This window comes from Agelaius phoeniceus, chromosome 3, assembly GCF_051311805.1.
Source record: "Agelaius phoeniceus isolate bAgePho1 chromosome 3, bAgePho1.hap1, whole genome shotgun sequence".
NCBI lineage: Eukaryota > Metazoa > Chordata > Aves > Passeriformes > Icteridae > Agelaius > Agelaius phoeniceus.
The window spans coordinates 32,942,974-32,960,931 of record NC_135267.1 but is presented as its reverse complement, the minus strand read 5'-3'; the positions used below and the strand labels follow the sequence as shown (position 1 = coordinate 32,960,931).

Below are 17,958 nucleotides of genomic sequence, written 5' to 3'. Positions count from 1 at the left end.
ATTCCCACTTCACATACTTCATTATAACTTGACAATCCACCAAAATACCTGGGACTGAAAATAAGATTTTTACAATTTACATATCCAGATTGCTTTCACAGAGCTGGCTAGAACAGTAATAGCTGGAGGCATTGCTCTGACTCCTCAGAAGAGTAAAGACAAAATGAGTTGCTGCTATCTGTCCAATCCTTGCTCAAGAGGTGTTTTTATAGCAATAGCCATAGCACTGACTCTTACTGACACACCTGAGGCCAAAAGTCTGCACTGAGGACCACACAGCTCTTCTCATGATCTTGTTTCTCACCTGGGAGTGCTCCCTGCAGCTTAGTGGTGACTGGCATAGGAAGGAACTGGAGAAAAGTTTGTTCTCTCTTTTGGCTTCTTAGCTAGTTGAAAAAGAGGACTTGTTTGTCAAGAGCTGCAAACCTGTAGTTTCTGACAAGCCCTCAAAATCATAAAGGAACAGACACTCAATAAACCTACTATGCTCCACAGAAAATCCAGTTTTTAATTTGACAGGGCTTCTTTTCATGCCTTCCCTTTTCTTGCCCTCTCCTTTTTTTCTCTTCTCTCATTCAGGGAACTGCAAACACAATTTCTTTACCATTTTACTTTCGTAACCTTTTGTTTTGGGACTACCTCACTAGAAAAAAAATAAAAAGCACCAAACCACCGTAATTTGTTATGAATCTATATGTAGTTTCAGAAGACATACGGCTTTTTAGCTGCAAACAGAGCAGTGAATAAAAATCTGTACTTCTAGTTTATTTTCCACTTCTGTGTAAAGTAATTTAGACTCTTTATTGTCCAATTTTCCTCTACCAGATCCTTCCCTTTTCCATAGCACCACTGTGAGATTTTATCCAATAATGTTTTTAAAATACTCTCAGATCTTCAGGCAAAAACCAGAAATGCAAGTATTATTGTGTCTGTCTGCCAGCTTCCCAACCTATGAATTCCATTCCTGGTGATTCAGTGAAGCAAAACAGAATCTCAAATAGATGGAAACCACCAGACAATAAAAAATTCTACATTCTGTTATGAAAAAAATCCCACAGGAAACAATTATATTTTTCTAGCCTTTTCTGAATCTTCAATAGAAAAATCACACCTCTACTATAGAGATTGACTGCGTGGTCAAAGTAAAACCATGGGAAAGTTATAATTTTATATTAATCCCGGTTCTTTGGCAGTGTGGAACATAATGGAGGACCATTCTGAATTTTTGCACAGTTTCCTGATTTATTCCCCTGTTCAATTCAATGTGATTTTTCTTTTGCCAGCTGCATCTGCTTTAAACAGTTAATTAGTGATTTATAGGATATTCTTTCTAATAGACAGTATTATTGTTACATGTGTTCACAAGGGAAGATTGGATGTGCAACATAGTAGGATCTAAATGTTGTAAACTAAACAGTAAAGGTAACATCAGTCTTTTGTGCTGATTCATCAGCTTACTAATGATGGGTGATGGAAGGTATTTTGTAGGAACTCATTGCAATTGGCTAGTGTGAGAGAAATGGATGGTTTATTCTTTTACCATGGGAGCTGATACCCTCAGGACAAAAATAAAAATGTTGAATTACTTTTTTATGTCTTTGTTTTATCTCTATGTTTTGGATCTAATTTATGTTTTAAAATAATTTGAAAAAGTAAGTCAACCAAAGTAATACACAGTAATGAGGAGGAAACTGTTGCAGTTTTGTCTTGACACTTTCTGTAAAATCCTATTCACTGTCATGCTAGTAAAGCTGTAAATCTAAGTATGTACACTACATGTAAGCTTATCTTGCTCCTGTAGACCTAGATAAAAGCCTACAAATACAGGTTTAATTATGGGTCTTATTTGTAGTGCCCTGTGCTGGTGAGAGCTGGGGTGTCTTGTGAGCTGAGGTTTCAACAAGACTTTTAACCACTGGCATTTGGAAAAACCCTTCCAGAGCTCATTTGGGCATTGCATCCATTTCCTCCCCAGTCCCAGGAACCTTCCTGAGTTCCTCAACGTGACAGAAGTTTGTTTTAAGTGCTGCACACCTTCAGTCTTTCCACAGTGAAGAATTAGAAGCAGGGCTTAAGTTTATTCTTCTCAATTTACCTCTCACCCTTTTTTCTCCTGCTATTGAATCTAAGCCAAATACTGAATCCAGCTGCCACAGCTGTTGCTGTTCTGCTGCCTGCCCTACTTCCTGCTTCTGCTTATTTTCCCAAAAATGCTTCTATGGAATGATCTGTGAAATGAATGAGACATCAAGGCACTGCATTCCCCTTCCCTGACAAAACCTTTCTTTTATGGATGCCCTGAATTTGTAGTCAAGTGCTAGTATTCTATGTCCTGAACGTCACTCTTCACAGAGTCAGTTCCTTTTGTCACCTCCCTCGTTACAGTACTGAAGTATTTCCTGTGCTACAATAAGCTATTATGTAAATTCTACAAATGAGTTTCTGATCCTGCCAAATCAGATTTGCTTTAAGTAAGCATGGAAAACTGCAGCTCTCTTTTGCCACATACTCCGATAGTAATTTTCAAAGAGTTTCACATCAGCTGCCTCTTACAAGCAGTGCATACATTTTTCTGGCATTGTTGTTTGTACATATGATTAAGTCATATATGCATAGTTAGTAAATGATAGCAAAGTAGTAAGGTATATGCCATTCCTACATATGCTGAGACATTTGGAAAATACAGAATCCCAATTCCAGTAGCACAAGAACTTGTGGTTGTCTCCTTATCTAATCTGTTTAGGATAGTAAGTAAATATTGTAATAGCTTCATAGTTGTAACAGACTGCTGTTGTAACATGTCTGCATCCTATGTGTCACACTGTTAAGAGCAGTTCCCATAGAATGGAAACAGCAGAAGTATAAATGTTCCAGAGTTTTAAAGTGTTCTTACCAACTGCACTAAACTCTCATTTCATCTGTTACATGAAGGTGAATATAAATTTATGAGATTTGAAAACAAATAGTGTCAAAATCAAAATTTGAAAGGTCATTCTGAAATCCTTGCCAACATAAAGATCTCATTTGGTTTAATCAAAAGCACATTTTTAAACTGATATGAACTGTTCAAAGCCATTTCTGAAGATATGCAATTCAATTTACAGCAGGATGATTTCTTTAGCCTCTGAAAAAAAATTGCTTAAAAAAAATTGCTTATTTTTTTTAAATGACAGAAAAATAAGATAGCTTTTAAATTGTGTGAGACTGTCCCAATGGTTGAGGTGCAATGGTCATATTTTAAGATGGATGGGATATACTGGTGCTTCTTATAAACCCTTTCTGTTAAGACACAATTAATCATGTTGCCTATGACAGAAAGTCTTGGAAAAGATGAGAAAAAAACATAGTTCACTTTTGCTAATAGCTTATCCTCAAAAGAACAGAAATTCTGGAGAGGAAAACAGTGGCTTCAAATTATGGGCTCATAAAGAACAAATCCTTGTAGTACCCCAGACTGCAGAGGAATAGTCCCATGGCTCTGAGTTCTCCTTTATTGACTATATTTTGGCTCTATGTGTTCTCCATGAACACGTAGAGCCAAAATATAGTCAATTCCTTTAATTAATTCTTATCCCCATGTCTTACGATTCAGCATCTTAGAGGCTTTAGTCAGGCTTCAGTGATGCAGCTAGTTTTGATGGAAATAGGCATTGGAGACCACTGAAGCTACCTAGCATAAAAAAAAACCCAAAACACATGAAGCAAGAGTTGGCTCTCTGTAGATCTTAAAACATTTGTCTAAAAATAAATAATGAGAACATATATAGATATAGACTATTCAAATTATAAGAGCATTCATATTTGATGCCCTGACCACTTACTTTTAAAGAAATAACCAAAGTTTATCCTAGCCATGTGCAGCCACAACAACAAATATAGGGTAAGAGGCATACAGACTGAATTATGACTTCTTTATCAAGGATTGTAGTTTTACCTAATTGGTATCAGGAGGATCTATGCAGAAATTATGGACTTTATCTTTCTATAAGCAGAAAGATTGATGTTTGATGATGTCAGCCTGTGTGTTGGTCTTTAAGAGCCATGTTAATACACCTTTCATGCAAGACCACAGGACCCTATTTGGTTCTGTGCAAAGACAAAGCAAGAGAGAAGGAGAATTGACACTAAGCATGTTGTTTAGATTTCTTGTCCAAAGTGCACAGCCTGTTTGGGATGGAGAAGAGGAACTTCAGTGTTGTAGGGAAGCTTATAAGCTTTACCAGCTCACATCTGAGAACTTCTACCATATTTTGATGCTTCCTATAGAATAGCTGAACTGGTCTGGATGAAGATTATATGGGAACTTCATTGAATACATTCCAGTTTAATTTATGTCTTTCAAGGTAGCAATAATCATGTTTGAAGTTTGGCCCTGCTGAGCTCCTTCAGAAGTAGGTAATGCTTACTAGCTTAAAGCAGCTGAAATTCAGCTTAATGGAACATGACAACTCCATAGCACTGGCCTCTGGGTTGCCTAATTACTGATTTTAAAAAAAGTTCAAGTGTCTGTAGAAACCTCGAGAAACAAAAGCTTACCAGTATGGACCAACTTTGAGGAAAGCACATGTTAACTAAAGGGTGGAAGCCAAAGTCTGCATGAAGTCCTGATTCAAATAGTGGAAAAATTCAACATTATGGAAGTCTGATGTTTTAGAATGCAACATCTGAATTTGTGAGCAAGCTTTTTTGAATTTGAATGCTTTCTCCAAATATCGCTTTAAATAGCATGGCTAAAATTCAAAACTCAGGCTCAAGAAAAGTGACTTTTTGGAATTCATGTAGCATTTGTCTGTTCAGTAAAATGCATATAAATTAATTCTTTGTCTTTTCTGTGATTTAGTATGGCAGCTCAAATACCAGCTAATGATTTTACTTAGCATTATAATGTAGCTTTTTCTGTGATGATCGCAATCATCTCTGCAACATGGAAAAATCCATCCATTTTCTTTGATGGCTCTAATGTCATTTAACTATTAGAAATTCCACTGAGGGCTGTACCACTTCTGTCTGGTGCTGTAGCTTGGTGTTTGGCACTGTTTAGGTGGGTTACCATCTCTCTGCAAGAGGCCAGCTTTGCTTCCCTGTCTTAGGCATTTCCTTTGCTTCATGGAGAGGTGAAGGGGTCTCTTCATGGTGCACTCTCATGACACTATGCAGTGGGATTAGAGCAATAGGTCCAGTGGAAAAGAAAATTACTCACTGCAATGTTAGCCACTACCTAAGCATACACCACGGGGATAGTGCATTTGCTGTCAACCCTACTCATTCCTCGTGATGTAGGGATATTGGATTGCTGGGAAATCTCCACTAATCTGCCAGTACTTGAGATATCCAGGAAGCATTGGAGTGGGCAACTGAGGAGTAGCAAACAAAAGCATTTTATGAATGAAAAACTGTGTTTGTCCCTGGTGTAGAATTAAGCTCGGGTTTAGCAGTGGGTAGGGGTCCCAAAGGCTGGCACCTGCGGAAACAAGGATAAGCCAATTAATATTTTTAAATGGGGAGTTATATCTTTCCTGTCAGTAACTGCTGGGTGTCTCTTCCATTGTTATTCTAGGTGTCCCACTCCTGGGTGTGATGGCTCTGGGCATATAACTGGAAATTATGCTTCTCATCGAAGGTATGTAGAGACAAGGTTTTGTTATTTAAATCATATGACTGCAGGGCTAGAAGGTGCCTCAACTGACCTAACTTCACTCTCGGAATACTGAAGTAGGATTGAGCACTGCACAGATACACCTTGGTCTAACTCATATTAACCACTAATGAATAACATTTCTCAGCTTCAGGATGACTCATTACCCAAATAGGTAGGAATATTTTTGCTAATATCTAGCAAAATCTTTATACAAAATAAATTCAGTTTCTCTGTCTTCTCTAGTAGCCTGAGGAAGCAATTCAACATTCATGTTTCTGTTGCTTTACATTCAGAACAACTTAACTCTCCACAGTTTGGACTGAAATCCTGTTCCTGCATCTTTTTCTCACAAGTTGTATTTCCTGAATGTTTGTGTCAGTCTCTTCCAGACTCACTCCGTATTCCTTGAAATGCAAAATTGGTTCCTGTTCTTTACTACCTCTCTCAGATGAAGCCTTATGAGCTTTTATCAGAGGGAAAAAGTACCTCTTTCATTTGATTGCACCAGTCTTGTTAGTACATTTCAGAAAAAAGTTTGGCTTGTTCTTAAATTGCAACACTTTGTACTACACCAAGCCAGAAGAATGGAAAAAGAAATTTATGGATGAAAGCTGACTTAACTATAACTTCACCAAGGGTCAAAGAATGCTTCTTATTCACTAATTAGGATATTGATCAATTACACTGTAGAACTAATGGTGTAAATGCTGTGCAATTAGCAATTCCCCTGTGGTTATTTGAGAACTAAATCAGTAGAGGAGATCTGTGCCATATTTGTAAACATCTATCCACTGTTTAATCAAAGAATAATAGTGAATAATAGTGTAGTCTACCTCTCTTGTGCTAGTAAAGACTCTTTACTCCCACACAGACTAGTACTGTTGAGTCTGGATATTTGCTTTCTTCACCAAGTCCCTGTAGTTTTACAATTGGCTATAGCAAGTCAATACACAAGTTCCAGTTAAAATGTTTTCCCACCAAAAGCAGCAAAGAGTTCAAAGTCAAAACATGAAAAAAATAAGAGATTGGGAGCATGCCATATTTTACAGGCTGTGAAAATGAAAGATTGCAATATCAATTTCTGTAATGTAGTGTTAAACACCAAAAGTAAAAAAATAATGTTATAAAGGAGAAGAGATAAGTATTTTAAAAGCACTCACATGATGCAGATTTGATCACACTTTCAGAGAAATTGAAGGTCAAATTTAGAACTACATTTAACTACATGTAAATTTATCAGCTACCATTCTACCAGCATTATGCCTGTTATACCTCTACCCCAACTTCAGGGAAGCTATTTATGTGTTTGATCATCTATTTAATCAGAAGCAGGTGGGAGAGTGAAGATGCAGAAGAAAAGTGTTACTAACAAGAAACTTAAAAGCTGGCAAGGTTGGTAGGGGAGAATCACTGAATGTTAATTCATTTTTTAAACCTTTTCCTTGTATGTTGTGTCCTGGCCACTAAAGGACTGGACCTTGAGCTGAATGGTGTTACCTGCTTTTGTCTGAAAATTCTTACATTCTTGTATTTTTGCAGATGACTGCTGGACCAAGTTTTCATTTGATTGTGTAGCATAATCAAGTACATATAAAGATATAAAAAAGTTGTTCTACAAAACAAACATATCTGGAATTTTCTCAGTCCATTGGGAATTAACACATGCAGTCTTTTGAAATGCCACCATGTCTACATTGGCCACATAACTCCTTAATTTCTCTTCCAAAAAGGCCTCTGGCAACCCCATGTCTTCAGCTGCCTGCAGGCACAGAAACACTGACATGTAGTCAGTGAAGTAACATTTTCTTTGCTTAAATCCACAGATGTCCTCAGGAGACCTGACACATTTACACAGAGCCAACCTTACCCTGTTCAGATCATGATATCTGTCAAGGCCATTTCTGAGGTGGGAAGGCTGGCAAAATGAATGCTTTCAAAGGGCAGCAAACCAGCAGCCTAAATCTGGAGCTGTTAAGGATGGAAGACCCCACAGCATGTTGTCAGTTGGGCTTTCTAATTCCCAGACTGAAAATTAGCATTTAGCTCTGCCTGCATCTGAGTTAGCATTTTTGTTTGTATTTGACACCATCAATTACAACCCTGTCAGTTTCAGAAGGAAAGGAATGACAGACTTCTCTCCTAAATGGCTGCTGAGGTTATCACTGGTATTTAAAATGGCTGCTCAACAGCAAGCATAAGTGAGGCAGATTTAACTCTGCCATAACTCTGCAGTTCTACACAGCCCTTCAATTTATGCAAGAAGTTATAGTACTGTGCACTGCTATTGAATTCCCCTATTTGTCTTTTGTCTTCATATATAAGGAATTAAAGTCATAGAAAAATAAAGTAATATTCTTATCTTGTAATAGCTTTGGTTGTTACAGAATTAAAAAATTAAAGCAAAGGCTTGACATATGTTTTCTCGATGGATCCACTGTCAGAGGAAAAGTGAAATAATGACAGCCTCAGAAACTGGCTGTTGGAAATGTCTGTTTGGAGGACCTGAAAGGTCTTAGAATTTTCTAATAAATAGAAATAGATTAGGAAGTTCTTTTAGAGAGATATGATACACCAAAATACCAGTGAGTAGGTGATAATTAAATTGACTTAATATGTAGAAAGCTTTAAATCATTAGTCAAGGCAGAAATCCTTTGTTCAGATTTTGTTATGAAAATATCATCTACAAGCATACCCATCTGTACACCTACCAAAATAATACTGCTTTCTGAGGAATTCCTATTAACTGTTTAGTTTTCAGATGCAAATTCTGGTTATTCTCACCCAGTGAGTACAACTACTCTCAGAGATAAAGGAGGGGTATCTTTAACACCCACCCACTCCCCTTCACTTTCTGCAGACCAGGTTGTGTGTCAGGCAGTGAACCAGCCTGTTTCCGAACAGTTCCCTTGCCCCAGAGCCAGCTTTCTGTTATTCTGAATCCCTCAGACTCTCTTCCTCCTACTTCTTTCTTACAGAAATTATTATTTTTGAAGAAAACTGTTCTTAATTGGCACAGACTTTCTCAGATTGAGTTTTTACACAAAGAACTGTGGTACTTCGGTGTCTGCTATGCAAGCTGGAATAAACAGCAGTTTGCTTTGAAAAGGAAAATGGTCAGTTACATTTAAAATGGAAAATTAAATGGGATGAGAGCACAGGTCCACATATCAGAGTGCAGATGCCTATTCCATTAATGCTGACATGTCCCCTGGTACGGCACTGACCCTGGGCCACTAAAGGTCTCACAGGCAATTCTAAGATATGATATGGGACTCAGTGTGGTTCCAGATCATTATTTACAAAAATATGCTTTACAGAGATAGAGAGCTTAGCTGTACAAATGTGAACTTTCTGGTCAAAGCAACAGTTCAAGGTCCCTTCTATTAACACTATAGATGTAGCCATGACATGTCACTAAAAGTTTCTAGATAATGTACTATGTCCAATATCCTATGCCAGCATTCCTCTCTTTCTTTAATTGACTTATTTATGACTTTGCAGCATGTAAACTCTGGTTTTGTCTATTCTTCATTTTCTAACACAGAATTCTGTCTGTGATTGCATGACCTTTTTCTCTGCTCCTTCCCCTCCGTCCTCACTGGTTTTGACAAGACAAAATAACTGAAAATTTTGTTACCGTTCTTATTTTCGTTACCACTCTTCTCTTCTTTGCAAAGACGGGACCTACTATACAACACTCATGTACCTTTCCTCATGCTGAAAACAAAAATTTAATCTTCTATTTTGTTTATTTCTCTAGGAAATTTTTTTCTTTGGTGACACTTGTTTCTGTTTTGCGTCAACACTTGAAGGTGTTATACTGGTGGATTTCTTTATAATGTGGATAGTTAAGATGGAAATAACATTTAAATAGAGGACCAGGCATGATTGTTTTGATAGACATACTTGTATCCTCAGATATCAGCAACCTAAAAAAATCTTTAAAAATCTGTTAAGGTCATTGTCAAGTGTACTAAGTGTTTTCTATAATAATTCTTCATATGCAAAGGGAAGATGAGCTTGTGTAGTTGAAAACAACATTTTCAGTCTTTAGTTAAATATAACTTTGTCTCTACCAAGTCTTTTTGTCTGGGTGAATTCTGAGCGCTTGAAACCCTTCTCTGGAAGGCATTGAAAGCTCTGGGCTCTGTCATGTTTTTATTCAATCAGTCTACAGAATTGTTATGTGATGTTTGGGAAGGTTTGATAATGTTACCAATGCGGTCCTGAGAGAAATCTTAAGTCCAACAAAGAGATATTCCTGTTTTTTCTATTCTTCCATCCCTCTCAGACATAGGGGACATAATGTCTCTCAGCCCTGAAACACTGGGCTTCTGTTCCTATTAAAGGTGACACTGCTGCTGCTGAGTCAGCTGAAGGAATTATTAGGCAGAGGGTTTAAGAGCTGCCTTCCCTGACTGCTGGGGGAGTTCCTGTGTGTGTGGTGTGCACAGCACGGGCAGTCCTGTACTGCATCACAGACCCACCGCGCGGATCCCCCCTCGTGTGGCTGCTGCAACTCTCCTTATTTAACCACCTGAGCTTTGACTGTGCAAACTGGACAGGATTGCCTGTTTTGCCAGTTTCTTGGATAGAAAGTGTATTCCTGTAAAGTGTACCCAAGAATGAGAAATTACATTTTAAAATGTTTTCTTTTACACAGTCTTTCAGGCTGTCCACGAGCAAAGAAAAGTGGAATCAGGATAGCACAAAGTAAGGAAGACAAAGAAGACCAAGAGCCAATTAGGTGAGAACAAATATTGTCAAAGGGCCTTTGTATAGGTCTTATATATCTTCAGTGTTTTTTAAGACATAAAAGTTATTGTATGATAGTTATCCAAGGGCAGATGACCACATTGATTTCTATGAGCAAATCTAGTTTCTGTGATGATTGTTTCAGCAAAGGATTCAGCATTAGCCAAGGATACAATCATCTGTAATTTAGAAATAGTTTTAAATCCTTCACTTTCAAAAGAATAATCTGGAAATTAATAATCTGTTTGCATACTACAGGCGAACCATACATGCAAAATAAAGGTAGTTATGGGAATAGAGGATTGAGTGTTTATATGAGCCTGCTGCAACCAATCTGATTGTTCATGCAGTTTGCAAAAGAAACAAATGCCTACCTGTAGGTCTTGGTTTCTTCTTGCAAGGCACTCTGATTATCAGTGGCCACTGTACTTGGTGGATTAATGACTGCTTGGACCATTCAGGACCAGATCCTCAGCAGAAAATTGCAGGAATATTTTAGTTCACAAACTGAAGTAATTGGCCTTTAGTTTAGACGTGTGCAACATAGCAACACATTGAAAAAAAAACAACCATAATTTTCTTTAGATGTTTCACTTTGAAGATTCTAACTTTTCCTTCTAACCTTGATTATTTGGTTTTTAGCATACAGAGTATACAGAGCAGTATATTGAGCAAATGCATTCCCAAGTAAGAAAAACCATCAGATGAATACAGAACTGCCTTCATTGGTCTCTGGGCTATAGCACATAGTTCCATATCATCACCCCTATTCAAAGAGTGGTTAAAGGAGCTCAGCATTTCTAATGAGGTGCTCTGATTCATCATAACTGTGTATAAATTACACTTTCACAACTGCAGACAAGTCTTCTTTGGGTTCCATACCTATAAATAAAATGTACCAATGATTGTACTAAGTAGTATTTTATGCTTGTAAGGGTTTTATGAACAATTTTTCTGCTGGTCAGAGCTCAGTAGCAAATATTTCAATTCCCCTGTGATATTTACTGTGATAAACACCTGCAATTCAAATACATGTCCCAGTCCTTTTGTTACAGTTGCATTATGTCAACAGCTGTGACTGCATTTAGTGGCTACCCTTCTTAGAATTTATCAGAGAATTTTTTTTCTTCCAATTGTAAAGTTCTGCTTGTAATTTTACCCACTACAGGGTATCTTGACTACTTTTGTGACCACAGTGTAGGATTACTCTTTCCTTTTCGTGTCAGGTTTATTTTGACTTTGTTGTAAAGGCTACCAGGTATATAATGGCAAGACAATAAAGTTTCTCTCATCTGTCTGCTATACAGATGTCCAGTTCCTGGCTGTGATGGCCAGGGTCATATAACTGGAAAATACGCGTCCCATCGCAGTGCATCAGGGTGTCCTCTTGCTGCCAAAAGGCAAAAGGATGGGTACCTGAATGGCTCACAGTTCTCATGGAAGTCAGTGAAGACGGAAGGAATGTCATGTCCAACACCAGGATGTGATGGCTCAGGACATGTCAGTGGTAGTTTTCTTACTCATCGTAGGTGAGTAACTATGACTTATGTTTTTCACTTCTGTTTATTATTTAAATCAGATTTAAAATATAGCTTTTTGTCATGGCATTTCTGTGTTCCTTTTGAGTTTCATTATTACATCAAAAAATAATCTGCATGTATTTGTTGGTAACTGGAAACCCAGACAGGCAAGTTTTTGTATGCAGATACAGACCTGCACTTGAATCCATAATATATAGAAAATTTTAGGGGAAAAATCATGCATGAGAATAACTGTAAATTCCTATTGCTTTATTGTATATTTATGGATTTGGGGTAATTTTATTTAATTAAAATTACCCTGGGGTAGACATTGTAAGACATATCGGAGTCCACCTTATTTTCAGAAATGTCAAACACGTTCTTGATTCTCAAACATCAGAGCATGGAACTGAAGAATATTAGGAAAGAGCTCCATAAAATCAAAGTTCTTTTATTCATTTGGTAATTAACATGTTTGTTGAAAACAATATATGTAGAATACAGAACATTATTTAAAATGAATGGAATGTAAATATTTGACAAAAGAAATAAAAAGCTTGATTTTTCATAAACTTGGCAAAAATACATTGAGAGCTTCAATGATAAAATTTTTCATAGCTTTTAAAAGGAGGAGAAAGTGGCCAGTCTATTAGGGATAAAACCTGCTGCCATTTTAGATATTAGATTATGAAGAAACAAGGATTTTTTTGAGCTCTGGCTGGGAATCTAGGCCTGAAAATGACTATAATGTCAGAGCAAATTTCCTATTATATAATCGCTAATATAGAACTCTATTACTTCAAATATGTCAAGTTGATGTCCCTAATTTGTCACCCTCTCCAGGCAGACCTCAGTTGAACTTCTGTACCCTTTAGTTAGCTAAACCAATTTGATCTTGTTTTGTAGTCAGTTCTAGATACAGAGGTGAAAAGTGTACTTCTTCCTTCTCTTGCCTGTAACTATTTCCTTTGATTCTTTCTTTGACAATCCTTTACAGCTTCACTCAGAAGCCTTATCCTTACTTCAACCTCTCCAGACTTTGTGCACATAGTTCCTATTTATTGTTCAGGCTGGGAGTTGTTTTTCTACTCATTCTTTTGTGGTATCTACCATGAAGGGATTCTGGTCCCTGACCTGAGGTGTTACCTGAGGAGCCAAATGTATTACACAGACTGCAGCTCCCAGAGGCTTTAGGAAGCAGGAGATGCAAAACTGACCATTTATGCAGATACCACATGTGGCTTTAAGTTTCTGAATTTTGGTAAAATACCAGTATTAGTGTTTGTATTTCAGTTTGACTTTATTCATTATAGTGTAACATTTATTTAACTCAGAGACATCTGTCATTAAAATTTTGAAATTATTTTACCTTTAGTTAAAAGGTACAATATAATTACTGGGAGATTGCTTGCAAGGAGTATTCACATAGTAATTATGGTTTCAAGGAGAAAATTCTTGCAAGAATAACTAACTTCTAAAAGAAATGTACTGATACTAAGTTAAACAATTTAAAGGGCAAATTGTGGCTAGAGATTTTTTTTTAAGGAATGCTTTAATGAAAAAAAAAAACTAATACAGTAACCTAAATATGACATTTAGCTACAAAGCAGCTATGTGTGGTTTTTAGTACCACTATGTTAAGTAGAAACAGAGACTTGTAAACGGCTTACTTTATATGATCAGTTTTTGGGCAAAAAGATCCACTGTTAGAGAAGAGTACCACAAGGTGAAAGGTTACTTAAAAAGACTGATGAAGTTGATTGATTCTACTTAATTGTCTTGATGTAACAAAGGGCCAGTATTCTAAGTTGTAAGCAAATTGAACAACTTCTTGAAGCTTCCATATGCAGTGGTAATATTAATAACAAGCCATGTTATTTTTAAAATATTACTAGTTCTTGTATAATTCTTAAGGCTGTTAAAAGTGGTTGGTTCATTTGCTCACACAAATAAAAGCACATGGAGCCATTTAAGATGTCTTTGGGTTACTTATGTGGCCTCCAGCTGCTGCTCAGAAAGGTAGGTCCAGTGTAATATTTATCAGCCTCAGAGATGTATTTTCTCAAATAGCATTTCATGCCTGTATATGGACAACTGAATCAAACTCTGAATGTAGGATTGAACATCAGAACAGTTCACCTACCCTAAGAATCTGCTTGTACAAGCTGTAGGATGCATTTACTCCACTTCAGGATCAATGGATCCTGGAGAGCGGTCCACTTCAGTGGACACCAGTCTTTAATCAGTTGTACCATAAATGTCACTGAATGTGTCAAAAGGGAGTGTTTTCCCCTGCCTACAAACAGGTACCTTATGCCTATTGAAGTGTTCTTAGGGCATGCAGTATAGCTGTAGTGGGTTGGCCAAAATGACTGAAGATTTGTGATACACTCCCTTCTTTGATTATGACAGCTGAGAGCTGAATGTACTTGGCAGGGCATCTACAGGGGTGCTGGTCTTGTTAAAGGAACGGGCCCCAGAGCTCCGTGGCAGCTTTGACACAGCTTAGTCAAAACCTGCAGATGTTTAAACCCAGGTGTCATAATCTGCAGCTCAATCCCACATAAATCATAGACTCTCCATTTTCTTGCATAAGGATGAAATATTCCCTCACTTCAGGTGTATCCATTCTAACAGACTGTGGTCTCATCTTCTACTGCTAATAGCATTTTGCTGCACAGCCATGGCTGTAAATCTCAAATTCTCACCTTCTGAAGAGAAGCAATTGTATGCCAGTGAGACCAGATTTATGGACATTCTTTTGCAGGTAGAGCTGGTTTTATCATGCATAGGGGGAAAGTAGGACTGTGGCCTTTACCTGAGACAGTAGAAGCTCCTCAGGAAGGAGGAGTTAATGTCTTTATTTTTGCCAGTACACCTTGCTGTAGTCCTGTTAGGATTTTTTTCCTCCCTCGTGGAAATATTTTTATATTGGAAGACTTCTCTGAGCATATATATGCATTCATTTCATGTGTAGTTGTCCTTTATGTCTTCTCCAAGAATTTTATATTTTGCCATTTGTAGATAGCTGTTAATATGCTGTTATTAAAACAACTGTAATACTCTCTGGAAATGAACAGCAGACTGGCTTGTGAAAATGATGCCAGCTGTTGAATTTATCAAATAAATATTAGGAAAGATGTTTTTCAGGTAAAGATTTCTTAGAACTGCCGTTGACATTGTACACATGATATCATTGCACTGGTATCAATGGATACTAGAGATCCACAAGGGCTGGTAAATCAATAAAGACCTTCTCCAACTGGTATGTAGTCTGGAATTTAAATGCATACATATTCCTACATTCACACTTAAGAAGCAGAATTAAGTAGCCAATGAAAAAAGTCAGAAATTTCAGTGAATTTTGAATCCTACTCTATGATCCAACCAAGTTGGATCCAAAGGTTCCAACAAAAGTTTCTGGTTTTTAACATTTCATTGCCTGTTCACAGAAATGTCTGTGAATAGTTTTATTTTGCCAAGGAGTTTGCATTAGAAAAGAATAGAAACAGAGAGTTATCAGGAGGGATTTGAAGCATAGGATTAAGTGGGCTATGCTTCAAAAAGGAACCTCTGCAAGGAAGAGAGGCCAGTGTGAAATTAGGTGACCTATCAGCAGTATGAAAATGAATTAGAAGGCATGTAAGCATGGAATCAGTAGACAGATAAATTAAATAGGTTATAATGAAATGTAAATTGCTTATTATACTGCAGCTTTGCAGTTTAGTCCTTCAACAGACCCTTACATCCCCATATTTGATTTAAAAAGATTTTTATGGATGGCATCATTTCTAGTGCTGTGATCAGTGGGGACTTTCTCAAAATATACTTGGAATTAGCAACCCTGCTCCTTAGCACAGAGAGGGAATGTGCTTGTGCTGACTTCAGTGGAAATTACCTGCAGAAATGCCTTTTCAGATGAAAAACTGTGTTCTTGCTCCCATCTTCAGCTGACTTTTATTTACATCAGTGATCACTCATTTAAAAAACATTAATGTAGCTTTTAAGTTCCCTTTACTAAGGAAAACTATGGTGATTTAACCCCAGTTGGGACCTCAGCCCCACAGAGTTGCTTCCTCCCTTCCAGCAGCATGGGGGAGAGAATCTGAAGTGTGAAAGTGAGAAAAATTGTGGGTGGAGACTAATAGTTAAAGAAAAAGCCACACTCACAAGCAAAGCAAAACAAGGAATTAATTCCCTGCTTCCCATGGCCAGTCAGGTGTTCAGCCATCCCCAGGAGAGCAGGGCTTAAGTGATGGGGTCTTGGGAAACAAACACCATCGCTCCAAATGTCCCCCCTTTTCTCCTTCTTCTTCTTCCCCTAGGTGTGTATATTGAGCATGACACCATATGTTGTGGGATATCCCTTGGGTCAGTTGGGATCAGCTGTCCCAGCTGTGTCCCCACCCAGCTCCCAACTTGTGCACCCCCAGCCCCACCAATGGTGAGCTGGGGTGAGAAGCAGAAAAGGCCTTGGCTCTGTGTGAGTACTCCTCAACAGTAAGGAAAACATCCCTGAATTACCCATGCTGTTTCAAGCACAAATCAAAAACACGGCCTCATACCAACTACTCTGAAGAAAATGAACTCTAGTCCAGCCAAAGTCAGTACAAAAAGATTTTAGAAGAGCTGTAATATACAAGGGATGATCAAATTATAAGGGTTTTTTCCCATTAACAAGCTAATGCTAAATAGAGATGAAAGCATAGAGAAGGGTGATTTTTCTTTAGTGAACCTATATCCTTGCTGAGGACAGTAGGACTCCAAGATCCATGAAAACGTTTATAGAATGGGATTTGTATTTGAGCAGCAAGGGCATGCCACTGTGTTTGCAAGATGTCTAGATTTGCTGGGGGGAAGCAATGGACACCATCCACTGCCTTTTCCCTTCTAAAGGAATGTATGTAGAAATTATCAAGTGGTTATGAGAGGTTATTACATATGACACTTGTTACAGGCTGTCCACTTTATGCATAGGAAGGTTTAGTTAATGGTAAGGCTGTCAGAAAACCCACAGGAAATTCACTCAGTTCAGCCATTACCACACATGCATGTCCTGAGGTGAAGGAGTGCCAGTGTTGTTTCCTTCAAAAATTCTATGTTGTTCGTAGCTCTTAGTTGCACAACTGCATTGCTAAGCATGGGAACAGACAGTTTATGAAAAGATGCAAAGACTGAAAAAAAACAACCCAAAAGAACATCAAGACAGGAGCTGCCCTCTGCAGCTGCTTTCTGGAAGCTGTCTGATACCTACACTCACATGGATCCTCAGAGGACCTCTAAGTTCTCCAACATTCAAAGGAGATGACAAATGTGAGGGAAGAAGGTTGGAGATGCAGATTTTTCATATGCAGATCATTTTTCTCATTAAATATGCTTTGCTAGAAATAAATACTGCATTAAAATCCTCTGTGATCATCCTCAACTTCTGAAGGGAGAATTTGCAAATACCACCCACAGTCAAACCTCGTGGTGCTCAGGACCACAGAATAGCATCTCACCCCAGGGTTTATCTGGGGTGCCAGGGTGTCCCCAAAGAGGGAGTAGCTCTGTAATGCAGATGCTTTACAAAACACAGGCTAGTGGCTGCAAATTCTCTCATAAATTGTTGTAGAGCTTTCAATATTTGCCTGATGTCACAGCCTGTCTTAACAGCAGCATTTCTCAGCTTCAGCATTTAAAAACATAAAAATACTTGTCATTAAGTATTATTATTAAAAATTTTACAATTATAAAAATTACTTATCATTAAGAGCAATGGCTCTCCAGCCTGTCCACATCTTTTGCATAGTGTGAGCCAAAACCAAGCGCCATGTTCCAGGTGTGGCCTGACAAGCACTGAGTGGGACATTGACTTCTGTGTCCCTGTGGAGATGCCCTTGTTGGTGTCATGCCAGCCGTGCCCTGCTGGCTCTCTGTGCCACAGCAGCAGCACTCACACTGAGCTTATCATTCCAGGACCCCCAGGTCCCTTTCCACAGAGCTGCTCCACAGACAGGTGGGTCCCAGCCTGTGCTGCGCTCCTGAATATTTTCCCAGGTGCA

The 17,958-nt window shown here is 38.1% G+C and overlaps 1 protein-coding gene across 22 annotated transcripts in view; it reads left to right on the top strand.

Annotated features, from left to right (window-relative positions):
- The window catches only part of MYT1L (myelin transcription factor 1 like), a 307,867-nt gene that overhangs the window by 268,719 nt on the left and 21,190 nt on the right, over positions 1 to 17,958 (top strand). For all 22 annotated transcript variants that reach the window (XM_077175026.1, XM_077175025.1, XM_077175031.1 and 19 more), the window contains 3 exons: positions 5,558 to 5,620; positions 10,303 to 10,386; positions 11,702 to 11,923. In XM_077175026.1, the coding sequence (XP_077031141.1) occupies positions 5,558 to 5,620; positions 10,303 to 10,386; positions 11,702 to 11,923 (369 nt within the window). The remainder of the gene's footprint in view (positions 1 to 5,557; positions 5,621 to 10,302; positions 10,387 to 11,701; positions 11,924 to 17,958) is intronic.